The sequence below is a fragment of the Macrobrachium nipponense genome, chromosome 5 (genome assembly GCF_015104395.2).
Source record: "Macrobrachium nipponense isolate FS-2020 chromosome 5, ASM1510439v2, whole genome shotgun sequence".
NCBI classification, from domain to species: domain Eukaryota; kingdom Metazoa; phylum Arthropoda; class Malacostraca; order Decapoda; family Palaemonidae; genus Macrobrachium; species Macrobrachium nipponense.
Genome location: NC_061107.1, coordinates 141,388,631 through 141,410,821, shown reverse-complemented (window position 1 = coordinate 141,410,821; position 22,191 = coordinate 141,388,631). Strand labels below are relative to the sequence as shown.

Here is a 22,191-nt window from a genome sequence, read left to right as displayed (position 1 = left end):
CACAGAACCTAACTCCTGATGGACTACAGTCAGCCACAAAAATTGGAGAAATGCTAACTAGCTAATTAGCCACAATCAACAAAACATGAAATTGAGTACTTCACCAAATATGGAAGGAATAACCATCTAAAGCAATGAAGAAAAGTCTGCACCAACCACTGAGGTTCACCAGAAGCCGACACAGAACGAAATGTCTACATCTGGTCTGTCGTACCTGTTCCTCTCCCGGGTGGGGGGAGATCCTGTCACCTACGTCAGCAATGCCGGCGCCACTGCGAAGTTTCAATTTTGGTGTGCCGTGCAGGGAACCTACAGCTGTATAATTGCTTGGTAAGACACCGCAATAAAAAAGATAAGTCATTTACCTAACTGTTCATTTCTAATCAAGGTCCACAATTCAGCCACATTGCAATGTTATAATTTTTACTCAGTTGACAAATATCAGTAAATGTGGCTAAATAAGTTTTGTAAAATTATATTTTCAGTTCACTATTGCAATGGTTTACACATTTACTATACAGTAGTAGGTCTTGGAAAGGTTTAAATTAAATACTCACTATAAATTATCAATATTTTATTATTTCTGTATTTCAGCAAATGAAATATTACTGTTATTCCATGATCATGATGATTTTCAAAAGCTAGGATGAAATCAACCCAAAATTACTTATTTTCAGTCATGATAATTGTACATATGTACAATAGCATCATTAAGGACTTATATATATAATAATAATATAAAGAAACTCAATATGCATATACATACTGTATAAGATATTTAATATTGTTTATTTTTGCCTATATACCACCACCCCTCATTGGGGGGGCAACCAGAATCACTCCATCCCCACGAACAAATAACATTGGGATGTTTCTTCTTGTTGTCTTATACACTTCTTCAAAAGTCTCATCATCAACCTAAAACAAAAATTGAAGTTTTTATGATAAAATTAATTTTTAAATATCTGCCTCTCTCAGAAGTTAGTTATAAAACACAGCTGACACCCAAATACTTGCAGATTCACCTATCTGAATTTTTCAGTGGAATATTACTCCAAATTTATTGTGTATTCAGGTTCAGATACGTGTAAATGCATACATTTAGCATGTATTCCATCTTTGTCAAAGAATTAAGTCCAAAGGAAAAGTAATCTGTAGGCGAAATTTAATTGTTTTATTGTGAAAAAGCAGGTCAAGAGGAAATTAAATTCACCACACTACACAGGAATACTTTGCAAGTCTACGAATGCAGACTGGAACTATTTCAATTGCACCTAAGCTAAAACAATGTAGCTGGTTTTGCTAACTCATAAAAAATATGATTAAAAAATTATTTACTAATTTTCAAAAAAACTTAATGTAAACACAGCAAAATATCAACAATTTATGACAATTTTTCAAGGCAAATTGTATTTTTCCTTACAATACAAACCTGAGGTCCTTTATATTAAGAATTACTTTCAGCGAAGCTGGAAAACAGCCACTAGGCTTTTGAACAAGGTAGTTAGGAAGTTTAACTACCATTCAGTTGGATGGGGAGTCCCAAGGGTATCAGACTGACGGGGGGTGGTGATGAGGTGGGTCCAATGTGTAAAAGAGTATGGGAACTACGTGATCAATCATCAGACTTCTGAGCTTTATTTGAATGAGGTAGGGAATGCAACCTCAAAAGAAAAACAAGCTAGGATGAATCTGAAAGTTGAAGATAGTATGGCAAATATAAGCAGTAGGTTTGTCTTTGTCTGACTGTCAGAGCCTCCCCCTCCTCCCCTTGCAAGAGGAAGAGGCAGTTACTTCTATAACTCAAAAGATAAATATCTCAATCTTTTAAAGTAAATTGTATTTTTCATAACTATACAAACCTTACATCCTTTACATTAGGAATTACTTTCAACATAGGCTGATATACAACTGTTAAATTCTTGAACAAGGTGGTTAGCCAGTAACTATTGTCTAGTAGGAGGGTAGGCCCACCTGCCCGGATGTAAACAATCCACTTTGCCTTTCTGCCCAGGTTTCAGATTGAGGGGTAGCACGAGGTGAGCATTAATGTAAAGCACCTCAGGTTTGTAGTGTTAGGATAAATACAATTTACTTTAAAAAAATTGTGATTTGTTCCTACACGATATACAAACCCTCAGTCCTTTACATTAGGAAGACTAATTGATTGGTGGGAGGAATGTGAGTGAGCCTGTAGAACTGACTTGAGTTCAGCACACCTGGGCTAATCCTCCTGGTGTTACGAGCGAGGAGGAGCTGCATGATGAAGAGTCAGACTTCTGGGCCTTTTCAAAGTGAGTTAGGAATCCTAACTCATCCAAAAAAGGGAGGGAAGAATATTTAGAGTCGAAAGTATTAATACAAAGTTCAGGGAAGGGTTTGCATTATTGCCAGTCTCCTTCCTCCCCTTCTTGTAGGAAAGAGTGGGATTGCTTCTAAGATTCTGATAAGAAAAATACAAAGGAAACTCAATGCGCAAGCTTACCACATCAAAAACCCAACCAGCAAGTGCAAGTTCAAGTCCTATCCTCAACCTGAAGGAAGAGGGGTAGAAGGAGGAGGGGAAGGTGCAGAAGCCAGTCACTCTCGCATCCTTCTTACCTCTAGAATAGCACACCATAGGCGAGATGCAACTTGACCTCTTGAAGGAGCCGGGTAAGAAAACAAAACTTGCAAGCATCCACCACTGATCCAAGGACCTGTGGGCAGAGACCCGAAAGAAGAAAGATATAAATATGGTCGGAATGAGACTTCAGCTATCTCTCGGTCCAACATTCTTTGGAGTTATGAAAAATACCCAGCCAATGGCACTGCTCACAAGCAATGGACGTATCCAACTGCAAAGGAGTTTCTCACGATCTCATAAGAATTGAAGGAAGACGTATCATTAGACACTTCTGCATTGAAAGTCAGTGGTGAATAAAGGTATTGATACTCAATGAAGGGCATCAATCCCTTGTATTATTATTATTATTATAAAAGTAGTTTAACCAGACCACTGAGCTGATTTTCAGCTCTCCTAGGGCTGGCCCGAAGGATTAGATAAAATGCCAGGTCTAGCTCTTAGGTCAGAGCTGGGACCAAGTTGGTCATTCAGGATAAATAAATAAATTGCACCATGGCAAATGCTTTATACTAGAACACACAGACAATAAATACTTTTACTCATGTTCCCTTACATATACTAAAACGCTATATTAAAATTTAGAATTAGTTTTAACTTTTTTTGAATGTTTTAAAATTCACTAAAAAACACCAATGTTTTATATTTTATCAATTAAATTGCAGTTCCTCAAAAAAGTCAAAATCGGAACTACCGAAAATGTAAAATATTCTGACAAAATTTCTTTATTGTCTTATTTCCAAAAGTTGACAGTCTCTGCTGGTCATACTTTGGACACTCGCACAAGACATGTCTGACTGTTACCAACTCCTTGCACTCCGAACACTCTGGAGCAGAGTCGTGCGGGCTGCTCATTAAGTGTCCATGTGTCAGACGGGTATGGCCTATACGGAGACGTGTCAGAATTACTTGTTCATGTCTCTCTCTCTGATATGATGAACTCCATTTTCCAACATCAGGTTTTATTTGCTTTAATTTGTTATTTTCCGACTCTTCATTCCAAATATGTTGCCATTTCCTTAAAATACCCACTTTATGTATGTTACATAATCACTCATTGGGAGATTCACACTTGAGCTTGTCATTTGAATTGCTTCTTTCTTTGGCTGCTTTGTCAGCCTCTTCATTTCTTTTGATCCCTACATGGGCAGGGATCCAACATATTTCTACTTTTTTTCCCAATAATATCTAATTTATGAAGTGATAATTTAATTTGTTGTACTATATTATTTTTTGGTTTGTAACTCTGGATGGCTTCTATGGCACTTCTCGAGTCACTAAAAATCACATTATTGAGTGATGTTTCTTTAATTATTTTTATGGCCGAGGCCTATTGCGCAAAGTTCTGCTGTGAATATTGAAGCTGTATTAGGAAGAGAGAATTGGTATGATTTGTCCTGGGACACTGCAGCATATCCCACTCCATGTTCCGATTTAGATCCATCTGTGAATATTGCATAATGTGGACCTTTTCGGTTCATATGTTCTATTGTATCTTGTCTATGGTGTGATGGCGTAAATAAGTATTTTTTTGATAAATATTTTAATTGTGTGCAAGTTTTCATTTTATTCATTGTCCAAGGCGGAGGTAATTTTACTACTGGAGGAATTTGTATATTCACATTTAGTGACTCAAACAGTCTTCTAGCTCTAATTGGAAAAGGGGGGGTTGGATGATTGTTTATAAAAATATCTCTGAGTTCAAATAATTTTTTTGTTGGAGAATCGCTTGTCCTAATTCTCAGAGCACTCTTCATTATAACAAGCCTCTCTATGGAGAGAGAGAGGTAGTTCACCACATTCAACCTGTAAGGAAGAGGTCGGTGATGATTTAAAGGCTCCTGAACATATTCTAAGGCCCTCATTATGAACTGGTCCAACGTTTTCAGTGCTGCGTCTGACGCCGAGCCATATACTTCGCTACAGTAATCAATTAATAGATAGGACTGTTGCTTTGTACAGTAATGTAAGGGTTTGTCTATCGGCTCCCCAATTAGTGTTTGATAATTTTCTAATTAGATTTAATGCTTTTTTACATTTGATTTCAAGTATGTTATGTGAGGTTTCCAGTTTAAGTGAGTATCAACACTAAACCTAAAAATTTTGCAGTTTGTCTAATTGGTATACTATGATTTCTGATTTTTAAATCTATTACTTCATCATTCATCCATCTTTTTATCTTTATAAAATACTACTGCTTGAGTCTTATGTATGGATAACTTAAATCCTACAGAGGAGGTCCATTCATTTATTTTTATAATACTTTTATTAATGAGGTTGGTTCTGCATGTTTAATACGAGAGGCTGAATAATATATGGCAAAATCATCCATGTAAAGGTTGCTTTTTTTTAATTCCAGTGGGTAGATTTTTATTAATATCATTAATTGCCAGGGTAAACAGTGTGCCACTAAGGACACTTCTCTGTGGAACACCATTTTCAAGTGGAAATGTTCTCGATAATACATCATCGATTCTCACTTGAAAGCTACGATTTGTTAAAAAGTTTTGGATAACCTGTGGTGGTAAAGTCCACGAATGTTGTTATTTTGTAAAGTTTTTAATATAGGGTACCTCCAGGTAGTATCATAAGCCTTTTCGATGTCAAAAAAGACTGCTACAGTTATTTGCTTTCGCTCAAATCCTCTTCGTATATGGTCTTCGAGGTTAGAGAGAGAATCTAACATAGATCTGTTGCACTGTGACCCAAATTGAGTGGGAGTCAAGATTTTATTTTCTCGAATGTGCCATGTTAATCGAGCATTAACCATTTTTTCTAGTAACTTGCACAAGCAACTTGTTAGAGAAATTGGTCTGTAGTTATTTGCATCACTTGGATCTTTTCCAGGTTTGGAGATAGGAATAATTATAGCTTTACGCCATTCATCAGGAAATCCCTTGTAGGTACAGCAACACACCAATAAGACACAGTTAATGACTGATCTGGATCAACCAAAACAAATCCAAAGCGCAGAAGATTGTGAAGGATTCGAACTTGTCAAGACATGCAGAATGACGGTACATCCAAGATGTAGTCACGGCATGACACCCGCCTTTTGAAGGGTGATGTTGAGAACGATCTATGGAAATCATCTATCTTGTTTGCCAACGATGTTGAGAGATGAGATATTCTCACGAGGTAGTGCACATTAAACGAGAGTCAAATGCCTTTTAGAGACTGAGGTCCCTGTGATGGCAAAACGAGAAGTTTCTCATCAGTTAGTTGAATCTCAACTACGGAGAAACAATACTACTTAGTAAATGACTAAGGTAAATGTGGACCTACATCTTCACAGTTCAATCGGAGAGAAGTGAACTCTCATGATTCTGAATCATAATAGAAAAAGTCCTGTTGATGACACCAACCAGCGAAGACAGCTCTAATCCCTGGTGTTTTATAGAGGACTGAAAAAGTTAATCCGTTATTTTATTGCTGCACAGCAAAAGTCGGTGCTTGCAATGAAGGCGGAGTCTTTCAGTAATGAAAATACAGGGATTGTACTGCATGAAGAACTGCTTCTTATGGGTTGGATCAGGGAGCAATTTTCTATCTACTCTGGAAACAGAGATAGTCAGGCGGGGAACAAGCGAAGTCTTCCGTTATTCATTTTAAATTCGGGGTGAACAAAGAATAATTGAACACTTTACAAATTAGAAAATGTATAGTATTAGAAGACAAAACTCAAATTGTCTGAAGAAAATCATTCTGCATTATCGCAGCGGCTGATTTGCAGGTGCCATGGAACAGAAGACTATAGACGTCTGTTTTATTGTGGGGTAACAGAACGATGATAATGATTCTAATGAGATAGATCTCTCTCTGAAAATTCTCGCAACTGCAAATGTGGAGCACAAGACATGGGCCTTATGCAAGAATTCCAAGCCAACCAGAGACCTAAGTCTGTGATGGCTGGGCAGAGAGATCCAAATTGGTAGTTAACCATCGATAGAGGAGAAACAATACTAAGACGAACAGAATCTCGGAGAGAAGGCAGTACTCTGCCCCTCGCTTGTCTCCTTATACAGACAGGCCCCAGTTTACGATCCGCTCTTAAGACGCATTGTAAGCTGGGAATCGTTGTAAACCGGAACATCATCGAAAATCGTAAAAAATCATATGAAAAACTTACTTTTAAAGTTTTGTGTGTATTGAAAACAGTATACAAACAGCATTTTTACATAAAAAACCTTCAAATATTGATTATTTTGCCTTTTGGAAGTAATTTCTTCTGTCAGATCAGTGTCGTAAGTGTTGTCACCTGGAACATGTTGTAAACCTGGAAATAATTTCTGATGAATAGAACTGAAAAGCATTATAACCTTGGAAAGTTGTAAGCCAGGGACTGCCTATATCGAGTTTCCTGGTAGTGCATTTCATGTTTGGAATGCGTCTGGCTTAGAACCATCGAGCGCAAAAAGATACACTTGAGCATCTGCACTTTAATGGAAATGGGAGGGAAAGAAACCCTCTTGTTCAGTGACAATGCAAATGTTGTGGTGGTGTTGGCAAACAATACCACTAATCATCTCAAAATCGAAACCAGAAACTCTTAGGAGGCCCGAAAGGCTGTCCTGAATTTTATGCTAATTAAGAAAAGGTAATATTCAGCTCGGTCACATAACAGAACAATTAAATTACGGATATGTGCCTAATAGTACTCTGTCGGTCCAACTGATGACAGATGCATGTCGCGAGGAGAATATATTAGTATATTTGTAAGTTCCTGCAAATCACGCTCCAGCCAAATTCTTCTTCACTTGTGAGACAAGAATAAACAGATAGATTTATGTTTGGTAAGATCCTACGATAGAACCGATAACATAGTCTCTTGGATTCGAACTCTGGGGAGTAGACTCCATAGGATTCCTCTTAATCCCTTGTTCATGCCGGTGTAGTCCAGGAAAACAGGGAGAGAGAGAGAGAGAGAGAGAGAGAGAGACGAGAGGAGAGATAGAGAGAGCGAGAGAGGAGAGAGAGAGAGAGAGAGAGAGAGGAGGATTGACTGTTCTTGCCCACTCTTCAATGAACTTGTGGTGTTCTCACTCTGTCAAAGGAAGCATTCATTTTCTACAACGTCTTGCTATGCATCTAACTTCTCCGTGTTGAACCTCATGAATGACTACACAGAGAACCTCCTCCTATCTCCTTCAGATGCCTTGTCCCGAGGGACAGCGACATCGATCTTGCCACCTGAAGAATAGCTATTCCTGGCTTTCATAGGTGGGTCCGAGCCACCAACGCGGCTCGGTCCCTTCTCTTGCCCTGCCCCACTGTCATGACTGAGAGAAGACTACCTATCACTGACTGTGGGTGTATGACCCTCCTTGGAGGTTGTACCCTCGGAGACTTATACATGAATACCCAACACAGCCCCGGTTCCATGAGCAGCACCCTTGGAACCAGGGACAGAGAACGAACTTGTGTTGAACTCCTGGGGCTCCTGAGACACTACATTTTGGGGATACAGTGGGCCCCTCGTATTCGCGTTCTCCAGATTTGCGGATTTCTCTCTGGACCATATCTACCCATTATATGCGGGAAATTCGCCTATTCGTAGGGTTTTCCGACGATAAATAATCACTAATTAGTGTAGTATTTTGATGTTATTTTCATGCCTAAATACATTTCTATGATACAAAAATGATTTACTAATTTTAAAATATTAAAATTGATCAATACTGTATTAGTAAGTTTAACAACATTAAATGATATCACATAATAACAATAATAATTCTCTCTCTCTCTCTTACAGAGATGTATGTTTTTTGTAAGATAAATAAATGATTTAATTTTCAAATACTAATATTAATGTAAAGAGCAATTAATTCGTTAAAGAAAATACTACAGTGAATTAGTAAAATTTTAGTTTATAAATTTAAAAAATTATGCAAGAATGAAGGAAATCCCAGTCTTCACATCTTTCTTTTAAACTCCAGGTCCAACAGCTGTCAAATATATCAAGTAATGTGGGAGGGGAGGGAGTGTGTTCTCTCTCTCTCTCTTTTACTGAGATGAGAGATTTTTATTGTACACATATGTATATGTTTATTAATATTTTCAAATGATGATGATAATAATAATAATAATAATAATAATAATAATAATAATAATAATAATAATAATAATAATAATAACTGTAATTACAAAAATCATATGTGAAAGTATTTTACAGAAATACTATGATAATCTTTCCATTTCACTCTCTCTCTCTCTTACAGAGATGTATGTTTTTTGTATGATAAATTAATGATTTACTAATTTTCAAATATCAACATTAATGTAAACAGCAATAATATCAATTCATTAAAGAAAATACTAAAGTGAATTAGCAAGACTTTAGTTTATAAATAAAAAAATTATGTAAGAATGAAAGAAAATCCATTTTACCTGCATCTTGTCTTTGAACTCCAGGTAGCCAAGATGAGATGGCTGGGGTCCAACAGCTGTCAAATATATCAAGTAATGTGACAGGAGGGGGAGTGTGTTGCCCACTCAAGATCATGTAAATTCTCTCTCTCTCTCTCTTTTACTGAGATGAGAGAATTTCTATGGTACATGTGTATGTTTATTAATATTTTCCCATAATAATAATAACAATATAACTAATTTCAAAATTCATGTGTGATAGTATTTTATATAAATACAATAATCTATCCATTTCACACACTCTTTTTGCCACACGAGATACGTATGTCAGTGTGGTAACTCTCGCCCTCTGTTTGGGCTAGAAGTGTATGTATAAGTATATCTTTAAAGGTATTACTACATTTTATGGTAAAATAATATACAGTACTAGTTTTCAAATAATGTGGCAGAGAGTTACCTTCCTCTTCTTAGGCCGTGAAAGCCTTCAAAGAGGGAGGTGAGGAAGCGAAAGATGGCAAAGACCCCTGTGAAAACTCACTGCAACACGGGAAGGGAGGGTGCTATGTCATGGCAAAGGACCGCACTGATCAAGAACAGATCACCACTACATATAATTACGAGCAATAATTGTCAGCAAAGAACTATCACTTCTTCCCAATTAACTGTTCTTCTTCAAGGGCAAAGATCCAAGAAGAATAAAGAGGGTTCCTGGGTCTGTTGTCTTACATATTCGGACCCTAAGGCCCAAGACACGAGGATGGTACTTGACCATTCACCTAGGTGTTGCATGCAGTACCAAGCTCTCCAAGCTCTGCATAACTTCAAACCAGACTGAAGAGCAAACTCATCTGTACTGGTAAAGGCTCGTCTTGCTATCCAAGCACTTGTGATAGTGAGCGCTCAGCAAGCGCTATAATTCCTAGGAATTCCCACGCTCGGCGAGAAAACCCGACTCTTGCAAGACAATAATCAGGTGAGTCTTGTCTCACCCTGGTGCTTGGCAACATGATAAAGCCAAGCACTCGGCAGAGTGCCTGCGAAACCAAGGGATCCACACGATCGGCAAGACTCCCGATTATTGCAATAATTATCAGGAATACCCGTTGCAAGAGTGTTTGGAAATCACAAAAAACCAAATCACTCTGAGAACACCAGAAATTCAAGGAATTTAAGCCCTTCAGTACCGCATGAAGCATAATCGGCTAGATGCCGCATCCCGCATTTTCCTAACTTACCCTAGAGTCCGTTTAACCCTGAAAGAAAAGGTTATATACTAACATCTATTCTGCTTTATATATTAATGGAAATGATTGTGAAGTCACATACACATGTGTACATATTTATGTATACACACATACTACACATATATAGTATATAACAATGACTTTTACTTCTCACCATATCAACCCATGAATTTTCCCTTTTTTCTGGGGATTTTCTTGAAAACATAATGCAGCTCTTTCATTAGCCCATGAACAAAGAGAATTCATCATGTTAGCATAAATATACATATACATATATATATATATACATATATATATATATATATATATATCTATATATATATATACTATTATAATAATATTTATATGCCCTCCCTAGACGTAAGGAAACGGAAAAGTGCATCCCCAAGCGCTCGATTTATCCTTGAAAAAAACGTCACGAAAGTGTGGCAACATTGTTGGACAATGGTCCTCTAATATGTTCGTAACATATGTTAACCCACCTTCTACCCCTCGTTCTTCCATGTCATTATCACTTATTTCATCACTTGAGAACTCGTCACCACTATCATACTCTTCCTCAGAAAGAACATATTCCTCGGAAGAGATATCACTGTTCTCCCTCATGGTTTTGCAGTAAAATGACAAATTTTCTAAGACAATTTGTATTTTTCATAGCTACAAACCTGAGGTCTTAACAATAGGATAATTTCTAGCGCCTAGCTGGATCTGGTTAAAAAGCAGATGAAAGCAAGGAATCTTGTGATATCTGGCAACGCATGCGTAGATCGGGTGAAGAATGGTCGAAGACCATTCACCTACGACAACACATCAGTCTTTCCCAACTCAGGATGACTTAACAAATAGGGGGGCGGCTAGAGGTGGGCAGTATAATGTTAAGACCTCAGGTAAGTAGCTATGAAAAATACAAATTGTCTTAGAAAATCTGTCATTTGTTCATATGCGAACAAGCCTTTGGTCTTGACAATAGGATAGACTCATACTTGGAGGGAGGTATAAGACATCCTAGACCGGCTGGGGGCCTACCCACCAGTCCAGCTCTCAAAAGAAATGGTTCTCGGAGAGGGACTGAAGCCTGCTGAGAAGCTAGATAAATTTATATCTAACCACTCAGAACCTGAGTGATGTACAATGGTATATGGGATAACCACTGTAAAGGGAACCAGAGAAACTTTGACTGTCCATAAACCAAGACACCAGGGTTTGTATTACTCCCAACTCCTCCTTGCCAAGGAGTGGAGCATATGCTACCAAATAGCGGGCAAGATATTTGTAGCGGGTAAGATATTTGTATATTGCACGACCACACTACCAGTATGACTACCTTACTCATCTGTATCAGATCAGTCCAGCAAATGACGTGTCTATTCCTTAAACCGCCTGAAGGAAGAAGGAAAGGTACAAGAGAAAGAAGGAGACCAGCCAACTCAATCATTCTCTCATCCACACAATCATCTCAGGTAAGATACAAAGGTGCCCTGTTAAGGGAAACTATGAGTTACACAACCTGTTGGGCAGCCACCATAGGACCCACGGAAAACGTGAACATGGACTGGCATAACCAAGTACCAGCGATCAGCACTCTATGTACAGCCAAGTTCTTTTTGAAAGCCAGAGGGACCAATACCTCTAATGTCATGCGCTTTAGCCTGCACAGACATGGTGGTGGAATCAGCAAAGACGTGGTGGTGGAATCATCAAGAGTCAAGCATGTCTGCCTGATGGCTTCCCGTATCCAAAAAGAGATAGTATTCTTAGACACCTCTTTCTTTGCTAACAAAAAGTCTGAGCAGCCTGGTCTAAGGTGCCAAGTCCTTTTAAGATAGCAACGCAGGGCCCGGACAGGGCACAACAAAGGCTCTTGAGCATCACTACCCACAAAGTCAGTCAGTGATGGAATGGAAAACGAAGTGAACCTGTAATCATGCACCGAGGGATTTTGGGTCTTGGCCACAAATTCCGGGACAAATTCAAAGGACATCGACCCCCAACCCCTGGTGTGCTTCACCTCATAACTCAGACCGAGGAGCTCTCCTACCCTCTTGGAAGATGCCAAAGCCAGAAGGAAAACTGTCTTGAGCGTCAGGTTCCTGTCAAATGAGCGACGCAAAGGTTCATATGGACCCTTAGTGAAGCTCTTGAGAACCAAGGAAACATCCCATGTTGGAGGCTAGAGCTCTCTAGGAGAACTCGATTGCTCAGACCCCTTAACTAGCAGGGAAAGTTCCCAGGAAGAGATGTCGATACCCTTAAGGCGTAACACCAACTCAGTGCCGCCCTGTAGCCTCTACTAGCAGAAACAGACAAACGTTTCTCGTCTCTGAGGAAGGTTAAAAAGTCTGCTATTCGCTGAATAGAGGTCGCGAGTGGAGAAAAACCCTGTTTACGAAACCAATCACAGTAGATCGCCCATTTGCCTTGGTAAACTACAGAGGTCGACTTTCTAAGACTGCTGGACATGTGCCCAGCTGTTCTCTGAGAAAAGCCTCTCGCTCGGAGAGATACTTGATAGCCTCCAACCGTGAAGAGACAGGGATTCTACTGACTGGTGGAACCTTTCTGCATGGGGCTGACACAGAAGATGTCGCCAAGGGGGAATCTCCTTCGGAACCTCTGACAACGATGACAGCAGATCTGGAAACCATTCCACCTGAGGCCACAGAGGGGCTACCAAAGACATCCCGAGACCCTGTGAACTCATCAGCCTATTCAGAAACTGCCGGATCAAACAAAACGGGGGGAAGGCATGCACCTCCAGGTTGTCCCAGGGATGTTGGAATGCGTCCTCTGCCAATGCTAAAGGATCTGGAACCACTGAACAGAACACTTCCAGTTTCCTGTTGAAGCGTGTCGCAAAAAGGTCCAGCATGGGTCTCCCCCAAATCTGGAAAAGCTTGTCTGCCACCACTTGATGAAGGGACCACTCTGTGCCTAGGATCTGATCCTGGCGACTGAGTTTGTCTGCAACCAGGTTCCGTTTCCCTGGGATGTACCTGGCTGAGAGCTCTACTGAATTGCTGACCGCCCACTGGTGAAGCTCGACGGTCAAGGTGTGAAGTTGATGTGAAACCAGGCCTCCCTGTTTGTCCACATAGGCTACCACCGTGGTGTTGTCCGACATGAGAACGACAGAATGACCCTCTACCTTCCCCCGAAACTCCTTCAGACACAGAAAAGCTGCCTTCAACTCCAAGACGTTGATATGTTGCTGCTTGTCCTCCAAACTCCAAACGCCTGAAGCGATGAGGCTGCCTAAGTGCGCGCCCCAACCCGCGAGGGAGGCGTCCGAGAACAGAAGGAAGTCCGGTGGGAGAGAACGCAGAGGGGCACCCTTCAACAGATTCTGGTAATCCAAACACCAACGAAGGTCTTCTCTCTCTTCCAGAGACAGAGGAACCATAAACAGGGGAGAGTCCCCAGCTGAAGACCAGAATTCTCCCAGTCTCCATTGCAGAGACCGAAGATGGGGGACCAGCTTCTCCAGGGAAGATAACACTCCCAGAAGAACCTGCCACTGATGAGCCGACAGATGTGACTTTGACAAGAAGTTGCGAGCTACCGCCCGCAACTTCTCCAATCTCCGATCCGACGGGAAACTTTTGCCACTGTCGTATCGATGACCATGCCCAGGTAGAGAATCCTTTGAGTGGGTACAAGGTCCAACTTTTCCTGGTTGATTAATATGCCCAGGTCCAGACAGAACCGAAGTAGACGGTCCCTGTCCTGCAGCAGCTTCTCCCTGGAAACTGCCAAAACTAACCAATCGTCGAGGTACCTCAGCAAACGGATCCCCTGAGCATGGGCCCAACTTGACACGAGAGAGAAGACCCTTGTGAACACTTGAGGGGCTGTCGTCAGCCCGAAGCACAAGACTTTAAACTCAAAGATCTTGTCCGCAAGAGAGAAGCGAAGAAACTTCCTGGACGTGGGATGAACCGGGACTTGGAAGTAAGCGTCCCTTAAGTCTATCAACATCATGAAGTCGCCTTCCCTCACAGCTGCCAACACTGAGCGCGGGGTCTCCATTTTGAACCGTGTCTTCCTGACGAAGTGATTCAAGGTGGATAAGTCAATCACAGGCCTCCATCCTCCCGATGCCTTGGGCACCAAGATGTGACTGTAAAACCCCGGGGACGGACGCACTACTTCCTCTATCGCATCCTTGTCCAGCATTTTCTGCATTTCCTCCCGAAGAGCCAAGAACTTCAGAGAATCTGGAGAATATGCCTTTCTGAGCTGCGGCTTGTCCGACAGAGGAGAGAAGTCGAATGGTAGTAGGTAACCCACCCGAAGGACATCTACCACCCACTTCTCTGCCCCATAACTCTGCCACTTGGCCCAATAGCCAGCCAGGCAACCCCCCACCCGTGGCGCAGGAGAGGGAGAGGCGCCTAACCTACTGACACCCCTTTACCTCTGCCCCTTGGGCCCCTTCTTGGATTAAAGGAATGAGAGCGAAAGGGGCGTTGATCTTCAGACTTAGGCTGTGTCGAACGGAAAGGCCCTGCCGAACTCGAGGTCCTCATTGGCCTACCAGGCGACGATCTCCTCAACTGCTGCTGGACCGGGGGAGGAGGAGCCAGACGTCTCCAAGGACAAGACTCCGACTTAAGACACGGGCTGATGCACCAGTTGGTCTTTGGTGTCAGCACGGCGCCGGTCTATCGCATTTTCGAGTTCTGTCTGAGGAAACAAAAATTGGGACTCCAACAGATCTCCATTCCTCAATGCCAGCAAAGACTTGGTGTCGAGCGATCTCTTCATCCTAGACAAAGCCGTGTCCCTCCTAATCAGAAGAAGATTAGCCCATAAATTGGCACTGAGGTGAGCCAAATATGAAAACGCCTTGCCCCCGGACTGCAACAAACTGGCAAGCAAGGAGGCACTAACCAACCCTTCCGGGGACCTGTCGGAAGCTATCTTGGCAACAACCACAGACCAGAGGTCCAGTCAAGAAACCGTCTGCAACATGGAGGCCGCTGTAAGAGAAGAGATTGATGAAAAAGCCTCACCCTTTTCGGGAACCAAATAAACTCCCGAGGAAGAAGGGGCTACATTATAAACATTAGCCTGGCAGCCTCCCGATACTTCCATCGACGAATCAATGGAAGAAAAGGAAGGAGATGCTGGGACAACCCTACTATGGGGGTTGACTACTGCGGGAGACGAAACATAGGGAATAGGCGCAAAACCTTCCCAAGTAGGAAGAGTCGAAAACCTTTGATGTTCTCTCTTGCCATAAAACGACCTCCACTGCTCCTTAGGCCATGCCCGGCATTCCGTGCAAGGATTCGTAATAGTACAAAAATCCAAACGACACCTACTGCATGTGATGCGAGGGTCGGTCGCTGCCAAAGCCAAAAAACAAGAACACGGAAAACCAGAAACTCCGGGGCACATACGCTAACGCCGAGAAGGAGCAGAAGCAGCCACACACACACATACTAAAAGAAATGAAACGGGCAATAAACTGGGAAAAGGCCAAGAGAGGTTAACACAACTCTCGCCCAGGCGGTCAAAGAAAAGACTGACGCGTTGTTGTAGGTGAATGGTCTTCAACCATTCTTCACCTGATCTGTGCATGCGTTGCCAGATATCACAAGATTCCTTGCTTTCATCTGCTTTTTAACCGGATCCAGCTAGGCGCTAGAAATCATGCGTGGGACCCTGGAGGGAAGCGCTACGTCATATAGCAAACCAACTGTCCTTCTTGGGTTGGTACTCCTGAAAGGCCTAACGCCAATCGCACACCTCCATCAACTCTGCCCATGTATCTGGAACGAAAACAAGATGGCGATGCATGCCTCTCCCTGCAGGGAAAGGAGCACAATTAGTCAAATTTACTTCCCAAAGCACATCCTCATACATCCAAGCTTTGGATTCACAGGCAAGTCATATGATATATATGTGAAAATCCAAAGTACAGGCAGCGAATCAACTGTATCTAAACAGTTTCTGCACCTACGACCTACTGCACGATGTGTACCCCGAAGTCAAAACCGTTGAAGATAATATCCGGGGGTTTATCTGCTTCTTGTGATATCCAGGAAATCTCAAAGCAAGAGAAGGCTCCATGTTCACAATAGCGCCTGGAAATTCCAAACACAACATTCAAAACAACAGGGGGCAAACTAAACTGGCTTTAAAAAGGACAGAAGCAAAGTACTTCCTCTCTTAAAGGCGGTAAGAAAATAACTAACGGGGTCACAAGTTAAAGAGGGGTATGTGGGTGGCTCCACATGACTCATGGCCAAGCATAGAGGCCAATAGTCCCTTGCGTACACAATTTTTTAAACTTTACCAGTTTCCACCTGGCGCTAAGTATTTATCCTATTGTTAAAACCAAAGGTTTGTTTTCTATATGAACAATTGCAAAATTAAATAGTGGAGAAGAATGTGAAAGAAGCACCCAGAAATATAAAGAAAGCACTAGACGTTCTAAGAAACTAGTTGACACCTTTGAAGAATATCAATATGGATCAAATATCTTTGTGCAGTAGCCCATAAATTATAGCTGTAATCAAATTTCTAATTTCCTTTTTATACTAGTATGTTCAAGATTTCATTACTTTAAAATGTCTGATGCCTTTTGTTATTATCTTTTTTAAGTTTCTAAGTTTTAATTGCTTTTAAAATATTTTTTTGTATTTAAAATAAATTGTGCAAAGATATGTTAAGAAAACTTTAGTGAACTTAAATTAAATTAGTCGTTAATGAACATTAATCCTATTCTCCTATATGGTTAGATAAAGTATGTTATGGATTCGAACAATATTCATTTAGAAAAACTGCTTATTAGAATATTTTGTATTTCAATAAATTGTAAATTCGAACAATAATACATTCAAACTATTGTTTTCGAATATTTGGTTTTCGAAATGAAAACTTAGAATAATTGCCTTTCGAATAATGGTTTTTTGAAAAATTGTCTGCAAATCCTAACTTCCAGGCAAACTCGCTGGGAGAAGACACCCTCTTTAGGCTTACTTGATTCGTGGGTTTGCATGATTATCATATTTCAATACTATAATGAAACACACACTCAACACTGTATACACAACAAACAGCAATCCCACTGTAATGGTAGACAAGAAAGCCAGTGTAAACAGTCAGGCAGAGAGTGGTGAAAAACATGTCTTCTTTAGATGATGGCCAAGAGCAAATTGAAAGTTCAGCGGCTGAGTCCAGGCTCTGTCTTTCCTACTGTAAAGGACCGAGGGTTTGTATATTGTGTAAAAACAAATAATTATTAGTACAGTATAGGTATCCTGCATACCTCAACAGACGTTACAGTTTCCTCAACATCACCCAATATCATGTTTAAATGCTGATCATATGCATGAAGTCTGCCTCTAAGTTCTCGTTCGTTACGCATTTTGACATAAATTCTTTCATCAAGTGATAAGCGGATAAGGTCTAATGGCTCTTCCACAGCCATAGTTCCAGCAGTTGCTTCTCCATCCTCTGCCATTGTTTAGCCTGAATGTAAGAAAATGAAAAAGGGTTAAAAGATCATACCTATAACTTAATACAAGGCAGTTCATACTGTACTGCTTTATTCCTTTGTATTACTTTCATGAGCAATACAATTAAGACCTTGGCATAAACTGAAACATACATCATAGCTCAAAAAATGAAAGTGAATACAGGCAGGCCCCGGTTATCAACGATCTGGTTGCAAAAATCGGAGATTTTTGGTGCCATAAGAGGCCAGGTTCAGGTTATCGGCGCTGTTATTGGTGCCATAAATCGCCAAGTTTCGGTTAATGGCTGTTTTTGCTCATCAGCACCCCTTCGGGAATGGAATCCCAGCCAATAACCAGGGACTGTCTGTATAATATCAATAAATCCAGAACATTTTACATCTATTAAAAGTGATAAACTGTTCTCTATGTTATTGTCATATGCTTACATAAGATACCTAATGAGGCCTTACTATTTGGCCTGGGCATAACAAGATGATAAAAATTATATTTTCATAATAAAATAGTTTCACATAAACTCACCCAGTAATTACACAGCTATAGTTTCTAACTCATAGACTTTTATTTTAAAAATCGTGCGGCAACGCTTCAATAGTTTGGTGTAGGTGACAAGCCCCACCCACTTAATGGCAGTGTAGGAACAAATTAGATGACAACCTCATTCTCTTTGTGCTCTGATGTCCATGAGAGGGGAGGAAGGGTGGCTCTGATTCTGTAATTACTAGCTAAGTACATATGAAACAATCTTAAAAAGAAAATATAATTTCCATTTAAGTAACTCACCAAGTAATTACATAGCTGAATCCCACATTGATTGGGGGGTGGGATGAATGGAGAAAATATTCTACTCCAAAACATTAAGGTATGATAATGACTTTAAAACAGAGAGGATTGCTAGCATTGAAACAGCGCTTGTCGTTTCCTTATCTGGTAAGAGAGCTACTGCGGGTGAATACTGCCTCTGGTTAGTGCTCATCTTGACCTCTAGTGGCATGGTGGTGGAGCCATGGGTCGCCCCTACATACAAAGTGGGATTCTTGAAGTGGAGGGTAGGCCTTCTCGCTGACAAGACATGCATAAGTGCCCTTGCTCCTGGGTGCAGCATAAATATGCAAAACAACCAGACAACATTGTCACCTACATCTAAAAACCACAACCCATCCACTGAAACTGATGGGTACTCCAGGTACATTGTATCCCCAGGCACCCCAAAACTTGATACCTTACTTCAAGATGAAGAGAAGTAGAAATTCTTATGCTTCCTCACTCAATACCAAGCCAGTCTCTGATATAATGAGCCCAAGGCACTGCAATTATATACACAATTTTCAAATAGTGAGACACAAAGATTGAATTGCAAGTCTCATGGGTCGACTGTAGAATGGAAGTAAGGAACATATTGTGCCAGAAAACTAATGAGGTAGAGACTGTCCTCACATCAAGCACTTCCTCCTAAAAATGGGCAGAATGTCCTCCTGACTCTGAATATGTGTTTCAGAAATAAAGTCCCTCCGGAAGGACAATGATTCCTTAAGTCATATGGTGAGACGGGGTCTTACCAGAAAATCAGAGGTTAATGGGTGGCTCTCTCATCTTCTTGGTTTTGTTTAGGTAATCTGAGAGCCCTAACAGGACAAAGAGCTCTTTTATTCCTCACAGCCGAGAATGTCCATTAAGGGGGCCGGCCGGCTAATGCCCTTTTTTAGGACAGGACTTTGATATTCATACCACTTAATAAGGTGACTTGGGACATCTCCAAACCGCATATGATTTTCGCCTCTGACCTTCGGTTTTGTGACGCCAGGGCGATTTATCCCGAAAATAACAATTTTTCAAATTCTATCTCCTCCCTTGATATTTAATATTAAGACCTGGGATTACAACCATAAATAGACCTGATGTAGACCTCCAATTGAATGGAGAGTTTTTTTTTCTAAAAGTCATTTTTTTGCTAGATATGAATTTTTCAATATGGTAAAAAAATAAACCCTATAAATCAGGAGAAAAAAATTTATGAAAAAAAATACGAAACAAAAATAGGAAAAAAGGGCTCTATTTGATTGTTCTATGTCTTTCTGAGTTATATACCAAATTCCAATGTTATAGCTTTAAAACTAAGTGAGAAGATACATTTTGAAGGTCAATAAGTATAGTTTTGAGATACGGGCGTTCAACGTTTTCCTTTGTATTTCTATAAAGACAATGTTAATAAATAATGATTATTATGAATGTATATTTCTTTTTTGTGTATTAATAAACAAAACTATTTTATTTATCATAATTTTTATCATAAATGATGATCCCTTTGCTCATGTATCGCAGCCCTGGGGCACTGCTTGAGGCAAGATGGGGCACTCCTTCCTACGCAATTCTCTCTCTCCCCTTCACTAACTCGGCTTATTACAGCGAATTTTCTTCTTCTGTATGTTAGCGAGATGTTTTCCTTGTATTTTCCTCTTTGGCATGATGAAATTCTTGCCCAGAACAAAGATAAACAAACGTAAATGCAAGAGAATGCCAAGAGGTGAAACTCGAAGGCGTACTCTTTTTTTTACACAGACAATTTAATAAATCATGATTATTATGAATTTCATATTCCATTTTGGGTATTAAAAAACCAAAACTTTGTTATTTATCATAAATGAAGATCTCTTTGCTCAAAGATCGTAGCCTTGGGCACAGTGTGACGTGTGCTGTCAAGCAAGACGGGGGCGTTACTAAGCAACCCTTACTTCGCAACCCACCCCTCTCTCTTCACTAACTACGCATATATTATGATATTCTGTAATAATACTTGAGCGATTTTTCTTCGTCTGTATGTTAGCGAGATGTTTTCCTTGTCTTTTCCTCATTGGCATGATGGAATTCTTGCCGAAACATACATAAACATACGTAAACGCAGGCAAATGTCAGAGGTGAAATGGAACGTGTAGACTACTTGAAGTCTGTGATCGCACTAAATCAGGACTGGACTTGGTAGCTGAGCCTGAAGTCTCCTTCTCGAATCGGGGAATGTCTATAGATGCCATTTCTCCCAATTTCTTTGACAATAATTATCAAAATTTACGATAATAGAAGCAATATTGCATTTTCTTGTATGGATCAATGTTTTAGGCTTATTGAGTTACGTTGACTAATTACCCTGTAACTACGAAAGTAAGAGGAATTTTGACGAAATATTTCGTATACGTATTCTCAATTGCCATATGAAGCTCCATGAATTTTTTCATGGCGGCATTTTTCGCCCTATACCACCATATATAGGGGTTCCGGCCGGCCCCCTTAAGTTGTTAACAAAGCATAAACAGTTCTAGTTCTTGGATGGGTCTTTGTTCTTGGCTAGAAAACCCCAGGAAGGAGTAAACCGTGTCTTTTAGTGAAAACCTTACCTTACCTATGATTTGGATCTCGCTAATACGTTTAGCAGAAGTCTAAAGCCACAAGGAAGAAAGTCTTCCAGGAAAGGTTTCTCAGAGAAGAGGAGCAGTGGGGTTCAAAAGAGTGACTTGTCAGCCACTTCAACACTATGTCCTGGTCTCTTGTTTGATGTATCCAAGAACTTGAAGAGGTCATTAGGATTTGGGTTGACAGAGATCTAGGCCCACTTAACCTAGTAGACAATCAGAAGATTGACGTCTGCATCTTGCAATGGCCTCTGCAGCACGTCTAGAATACCCTTTCATTCTGACAAGCCTCCTGATTTTTCAAAGCCTGTCAGGGGAAGAATGGACCACCTTTGGTGGTATCTTTTGAAGTGAGGTTGTATAAGTAATCAGTTTTGCGTTACCCATACTAGTGTGACCGCGGCTACAGAGCAAGAGAGATAGGTGATGGTTCCTTAAGGTGGCAGGAAGAAGGTTGGCCTGCCTCATAGATTCCACAGATTCTAATAGATCAGGGGATGCAAGGTCCACTCGGTGAGAAGGACTTGCTTCCAACAACTCAGTTCATTCACCAGAATCTAAGTTTGACCTGAACAAATCACGTGTCTAGAATCACTCTAGAACTGTCCACAGTAGACGGTCTCTTGGTGTTAACAGTAGATCCTAAGTGGACTCCTCTTGGAGGTCCGAAGCACTTTTCCTCACAGTACCAAGCAGGAAAAGGATACGGGGGTCCAACGGCAAAAACAAAGGGTCGACTTGTGGAACCCCTTAATTTATAAAAGAGCACCATAATTCCCCCTTCTTTAATACTCCCAAGGGAAAAAAGCTGCAAGGTCAAAACATCCATCTCTGAAAGCCTTGTCTGCTCCAGACAGCACTCCTAGCCAGTCTGAGGCAATGTCGTTCTTTAACTCCTTGAAATTCTCATTTTCCTTGCCCAGAGCTCCAACTGTCCAGTCCAAGAGACTGAAGACCTCAAACACCTTGAAGAGGTCCTTACAAAGTTGGTCCAGTAAAGCCAATGAAAAAATGACCTTCACTGACAAAAACTCAGTGTCAGGAAGATTCGACGAGGCCAGAGAAATCCC

General features: G+C 40.7%; 1 protein-coding gene across 2 annotated transcripts in view; it reads right to left on the bottom strand.

Annotated features, from left to right (window-relative positions):
- Positions 1-557: 557 nt before the first annotated feature.
- Positions 558-22,191, bottom strand: part of LOC135215676 (U6 snRNA-associated Sm-like protein LSm3) — a 204,179-nt gene continuing 182,545 nt past the window's right edge. For both annotated transcript variants that reach the window (XM_064250621.1, XM_064250620.1), the window contains exons 2-3: positions 17,510-17,712; positions 558-918 (exon numbers count right to left, since the gene is read on the bottom strand). In XM_064250621.1, coding sequence (XP_064106691.1) covers positions 799-918; positions 17,510-17,704 — 315 coding nt within the window. In that variant the 5' untranslated portion in view covers positions 17,705-17,712 and the 3' untranslated portion in view covers positions 558-798. The remainder of the gene's footprint in view (positions 919-17,509; positions 17,713-22,191) is intronic.